Consider the following 6,627-nt stretch of genomic DNA (forward strand, 5'->3'; position numbering starts at 1 on the left):
ATATTGTTTTAATTTATTACATTTTCTTTCCTTTTTTTTTTTCTATTTATTTAGCTCTAATTGAACCAATTTCAACAGTATTTATAGTTTCAAGAATAGCCTTTGATAAACCTTTAGCACATTTGACCAATTGTTGTTTGTTTGAAGTTGGATCGTCATCATCTGAAGCAGCCTTTACAGCAGCGATAATCTTGAGTTGGACGGTCCAATTCTTGGCTGCTTGGGCGGCAGTGATAATTTGTTCTTTGAGTTTTGGATCGGTACATTTGGCAGCAGTGTCTTTGGCTTGTTGGAGATAGATGGCTACTTGTTCAGAGAGGAGCTTGGATACGGTGAGCATACCCTTCTTGTCGTTGGTACGAGCAGCCTCGGACAAGTCCTTCATGAGACCGGCAATACCAGCGGCAGTGCTGTACAACTTACCCTCGGCAGTATTGGCGTCCTTGGAGAGTGCATCAGTACGCTCCTTGATCTTGGCGGCAGCGGCAGCGACTTCATCACGCTCTGTCTTTTCACGCTCCTCCTTTTCACGTCTCTCACGTTCCTCTTTTTCTTGTTGTTGCTTGATCTTGATTTGTTTCTCGCGTTCCTCTTTTTCTCTCTTTTCAGCCAATGCTTCGTTGACAATCTTTTGGTTGTTTTGTTTGGCCATGTTGACGAGTTGTTCGAGTTTGTCGGCCGATTGCTTGTCTTGTGGATTAGCTTGGACAGCACTCGATGCAATATCAATCTGTGGTAGGATCTGCTCAATGGCGTTGGCCTTGGCAACCAACTCTTGCTTTCTAGCTTGGTTGTCGGTATGAGCAGCAAGTGCACGTGCCAACAAGGCCTGTTCAGACAAGACTTGGCGGGTGGTGTCAGTATGCAATTCGGTGCCCTTTTTGTCCTTGTTCTTGGCACTCTTGACAAGACCTTCAGCTTCATGGTTGGCAACGGTGTTGTTGGCGATGATCTTTTCTTCGGGGGCGGCATTGGTGGCTGCCAAACTGGCAGACAGGTCTTGAATGGCCTTTTGGCATTCGAGTCGATGATCTGTTTGGCTTGAGCGGCTTCCTTTGGCTGGGTGAGCACTGAGTTTCCGGCGGCAACCAACACTGGCAGAGTAGAACCTAGTTGTTGGAGTGACTGCTTGACATTGTTGTCCGAGGCAGCAGCGCTGAGGATCTTGATACGCTTCTCAGAGTCTTGGAGCGACAAGAGTGCGTCACCAATGTTCTTTTGGTCGCCTTGTTGGGTGGCCGATGCGAGGTGATTGACGTCGTTGTTGGCCTTGAAGATGGCATCTTGGATAAGGTTGTTTTGGTCCTCTGACGTACCAGTAGCGTTGACAACAGCACGTCCAAGAAGATCCTTGGCTTGTTGAATAGACTGTTGCAACTCTTGTTGGAGACGGGCATCGGCTGGCTTGTCGGCCAAACCCGAAGCAGACGAGGAGATGGGTTGAGCAACATTCTTGAGCTTGTCAGCAATCTCGTTGAGTGCAACCTTTTTGTGTGGGTCACGTGACTGCTCGGCAGCTTGTTTGATCAAGTTTACAGTCTCTCCCAACTCTTCTCTTAGTTCCTTGACATTGTTTTCAACGTCACCCTTTGATCCCTTCTTGGCAGATTGATTGACACGATCCAATGTCTCGCCAATCTTGACGGCACGTGCCAATAATCTTTCCTCGGTCGATGGTGTCGAAGCCTTGATGACACGGTCCGAAGATTGAATGGCTTGGTCAGCCGATGCCTTAATGGCCTTGACCTTGTCTTGTGACACTGCTCCACCCTGTTGTTGTGCTTCATTGACAGCCTTGATTGTAGACGTCAACTTGCTCTCCAAATCAACAATAGCATCGTTGATTGATTTCTTGAGGAATGGATCTTGAACGTGATCATTGTAAGCCTTGAGTTGCTCGAGTTTTTGGAGTTGTTCACCTTCTTTAAAGTCATCGATTGCTTGTTTTTGATCGGCTGGCTTGCCACTAGCCATGGCAGTGGCGAGGTGCTCCAAATCTCTCTTGATTGACGCGGCAGTGGCAGCAACCTGCTCTTCTGGCACATGGTTGGATGAAGCGGCAATGAGCTGAGCCATCAATGTTCTGGTCTGAGCTGCAGCTTCGAGTAGCTTGGCCTTGGCAGCAGCACTCTTTGGATTGGCGAGCGACTCTTTGACGGCGGCACTGAGTACAAGAGCTTGTTTCTCGAGACGCTCAGTGAGGTCGATAATCTCACGTTTTTGTGGGATGTTGCTAGTAGTGTCGGCAATATGTTTGGAGAGTTGGATTTGTTGCTTGATACCGGCCAACGCACGTTGGTGGTGCTCGTTGGCATCGGCGGCGTTGTTCTTGTCGATGGCCTCTACAATCTTGGACATCTCGTTGGCAACGGCCAGCGACTTGCTCTCCAAGTGCTCGGTTGGTGAGGTAGCAGCAATGTTGGAGACAAGCTCGACACCGTCTCTGAGACGCTTGAGCAGGTTGTTGAGTTGATCACGTGCTTCCTTGCTGTTGGGATTGGCAAGGAATTCCATGACGGATGGTACCAACGAGTTGTTGAGTGACTCGAGTTGCATGATAGCGTCTTGCAACTGCTTCTTGCGTTCGGGGTCGTCAATCGATGCTTCAGCAATACGAGCCAAAAAGATTTGCTTGTTAATCTCTTCTTGCAACTCTTTGAGACAACGCTTGATTTCGTCTGGGTCGCCTCTAGCAATAGCTTCTTCGAGTTTGCCAATGAGTTTGAGTAGGTTGGGTGTGCCATAGACGAGCTCGTCGGCAGCAGACAAACCCGACAAGTTAAAGAGGTCCATGTTGACCTTGATGCTCTGGTCGAGTAGGTCCTTGACCTTCTTTTGGGTGGCGGGGTCTTGCATGTTACCACTCTTGCAAGCATCGACCAGCAGCGACACGAGGTTGTTGAGCTGGCTGGTACTCTCCAAGAGACGCTTCTTGGCGTTGTTGTCCTTGAGCGTGCTGGCGTGTTGGTTGGCGAGCTTGACTTGGTTGGCCATACGCTTGACGAGGTTGTTGAGCTCGTTCATGCTGACTGGCACGCCAGCCTCGAGGTTGGCACGGATCTTGCGCATATCTGCGTCGATTCGTGCGGCATTCTCGAGTATCTCTTGGTCGGTGGTGAGAAGGACGGCGTTGGCGAGGTCGCGATTCGAGTCACGTACATTGTTGATGCTGGCGACGAGTTCTTGGAGGTTGGCGGGTGACGACTCGGTGAGTAGAGCCTTGACCGACTTGACGAGGTCTGGACCCGTGTTGGTCAAGTCGACGGCACGGTCACGCACACGCTCGGCACGTGGCTCGTCGTTGTTGCTTGCAATGTGGGTGCTGGCGACACCAGCGATGGCAGCCTGCTTCTTGACGCTCTCAATGACACCCTTGAGTGTTTGAACGGCGGCTTGTTGGTCGCCAGTCTTGATGTCGCGGACCAAAGTCGACAACTTGGCTTCAATCTCTTTGGTGTTGTTGTCAATGAGCTCACGTGACACGGCACCCAACAACGATGCGTTGAGACGGTCGATGCTATTGATAATGTCGTCCAGCGACTGGATCGCCTTGCTGTCTGATGGGTTCTCGACGGTTGCGTTGGCGTACTTGTACAGATCCTCAATCAAACGTTGCATGTCGTCCTCGGCCTTGAGGATGGCAGCCTCGAGATCCTCTCTGAGACGCTCGTCATCGGTTGTGCGGGCGATCGATCGTGCAATGTTGATCTCGTCGGCTAACCCCTTGCGCACGGCACGTAGAGCTGCTTGCGTCTCCTTTTTGTCGCCTTCTAAGGCGGCTTGACGTAGCTTGGCGAGTTGTTCTTCGATCGAGGCATGCTTGTGGAAGAGATCCTCGGATGTACCGATGGAAGTGGCCTTGACGAGGTCCTTGCCGATGGCCTCGAGTTGGTTGAGCAACTCGTTGAGCTCGGATGCGGCTTGTGCGTCATGTGGGTTCTTTTCCAAACGGTCGCGGAGACGTTCGACGTGTCCCATGATGGTGCTGCCGCGTTTGCGGGCCTCGGTTGTGGCACGCTCAATATGTGTCTTGATCTCGGCATTGTCAGTGGCACGTGCGAGTGTCTCGGCCATCTCAATGACATGATTAAACGACTCCATCACCTTGGGTAGGTCGCGGTTGAGTGCGCCAATGTCGGCACGGGCAATATCGCCGCGAGCCTTGTCAATTGAGTCTTCCAAGTGACGCTGTGCCTCTGCCACGTCGTTGGACGACAGCTTGGCCGAGCTGGTGACCATCTGGTCGGACGCCTCCTTGATTCTATGCATTGAAGCACGCAACTGACGCAACAACTGCTCATTATCGGGTTGCGCAAGGAGTGCCTGGACAGCATGTCCAAACTCGGCAATCACCGTGTCTAAAATATGCTGTGCGTTTCTAGCAGCGTCCTCTAGACGCTTGCGCTGGACTGGGTTGTCGGCCGACTTGGCCAACGCCTTTGAAATGACAATCTGATCACCCAAGCCCTTTTTAATGGCCTTGAGTGCACGATTAGCCTCCTTGCCATCGCCGGCTTCGATGGCCGACAAGAGCTTCTCACGCTCATGGGCAATCAAGATGCTGGCGTCCTTTAAGTCGTCTTCATCACGCAAGTCCAAACCGGCAATCATCGAGAGATCAAATGGTGACTTGGCTGAGAGACGTGCCACGACAATAATCTCTTCGATAATATCTTGGATCTTTTTCTGTACCTTTCCACCCTCGACCAATGCAGTCTTGTCATTTGGATCGCGTTGATAGTAGGCAAAGTATTGTAGGATGACTGGTACCTCTACCTTTAGTTGTGTGTTGGCATCTTCGAAACGTCTCTTGTATCCGAAATCGTCAATCTCGCCAGTACGCTTTGCAACAATCTTTCCAAGATCGACCGTTGTCGTCACAAAGTCTTGAGCAGCCTGTGCAAAGTATGCTTCACCGGGCTCCAATCCAACGAAAATCTTGAGCTTGCTCTCTACACGACGAGCAGCTCTGATCAAACGAGTGACCTCGTAGAGATCGGCCTGTTGCAACAACACGACCATGTGCTCCATAATACCCTTGGCACCTTTGAGGAGTGTCTTTTTGGCAGGTTTGCTAAATGGCATGTTGGCGAGAATAGTAGCAGCCTCTAATAAATTGGCACATGCTTCTTTGATTGCTTCACATGTCTCTACCATCTTGTCTCTCATATCTGGTTGATTGAAGTTCTTCCATAATTCAGCCGACTAAAGAAACGGAAATGTAATGTAATGTATCACAGAGGTTAGCTATATATGTATTTGATTGTGTGATTATATATATCTCTCCTCTCTTTCTTACCTTGATTGCCAACTCTACTAAAAAGTCTACAGTTCCTTTGACAGTTTGTGCACCGGGAAGGATATTTGGGATGGCTGCATTTGACTCGTCAGCTTCGACAGAGTACAAAACAATGGATGATACAGCATCACTTACTGCCTCTAATAATTGATCCATCTATTATTTATGTATATTTATGTGTATGTATATATATATCTCTTTAATTATCTATTATCTATTATCTATATCTAGAGGGAGAGGAGAGTGTTTTGTTGTCAGATTAATCCACGGTTGAAAACATGTTTACACCCATGTTAAACATATATCAAGCAAACAAAACAGCAGCTGATTGTAAACTTACTTTGTGACAAACTATTTACAAATGGACCTTTGTATTCAAAGATCTTCCTCTTCTCTTTTCTTTCAACTACTTTTACAACAAAGCTACAACAAATTATGATCTAATATAATCTTACAATTAATAAATAAATAAATAAAATAAATAAATAAATGATTTAGTTTAAAATCATGAGCTGAACCATCATAGATAGATGGGTGAGGATCAGTTTTTTTTTTTTTGAAAAGGAACAATAACCCCATTTTTTGGGTTTTATTTGCTTGTTGTATCGAAGATGCCAATCAGCAAACAAGAAGTAGTAGTAGTAGTAGTAGTAGTAGTAGTAGTTTCTATTACAAGTGTCATTCCCCAGATGAACTTACAATTACAGAGTGCACTTGTTCGTTTAGTTCTTTGATAACAAAGTTTGTGTATTAATATGCATCCCCACATCAAATTGGGTCAAGCTTAGCTTGCATTCCTTTTTTAGTAAAACTCGTTCCGACGATCAAATAAATTTGGAGTGTCTTGGTTTACCTACCAACCTGCAATATAACTATTCATTACCAATTATCCATCCATCCATCAATCTATTTCAAATATTCAATTCGATTCCATCAGTCCTTTGGTCAAAAGAAAAATGATCCAAGTTGGAAACAATATTTACCATCCAGTTTTTTTGATACTACTCTCAAAGGGCAAGACAACAATGAACGAATGGTCTTTGAATAATTATCCAATTGGTTGGTGTAATACCTATCAATATATTGTATTGATAAATAAATATAAATATATAGTTAGTTTAAAAAACTCAAAGATTTAATGGTGAAGATCACCCGCCAAAGACAATGAAAAAAAGACGACATCGCAATCATTTATTATTTGTTATTTATCTATCTATCTATCTATTTATCTATATTCGATCGATCTACTCAATGTATATATATATATGAGTTCAGAAATTCTTTATTATTATTATTATTAGTAGTACAGTACACACAAATAAACAACA

General features: G+C 46.3%; 1 protein-coding gene across 1 annotated transcript; it reads right to left on the reverse strand.

Annotated features, from left to right (window-relative positions):
• Nucleotides 1-46: 46 nt before the first annotated feature.
• On the reverse strand, nucleotides 47-5,981 carry DFA_06130 (putative actin binding protein; the record flags this gene model as incomplete). Its single annotated transcript, XM_004361786.1, has 6 exons — nucleotides 47-1,128; nucleotides 1,173-1,283; nucleotides 1,317-5,205; nucleotides 5,300-5,455; nucleotides 5,659-5,705; nucleotides 5,927-5,981. 6 exons carry the CDS (start codon nucleotides 5,979-5,981, stop codon nucleotides 47-49), a joined length of 5,340 nt encoding a protein of 1,779 aa, XP_004361843.1.
• Between the last annotated feature and the right edge of the window lie 646 nt (nucleotides 5,982-6,627).

The sequence above is a fragment of the Cavenderia fasciculata genome (genome assembly GCF_000203815.1).
Source record: "Cavenderia fasciculata unplaced genomic scaffold Scf_Dfasci-G-p-12c09.r1-3, whole genome shotgun sequence".
NCBI classification, from domain to species: Eukaryota; Evosea; class Eumycetozoa; order Acytosteliales; family Cavenderiaceae; genus Cavenderia; species Cavenderia fasciculata.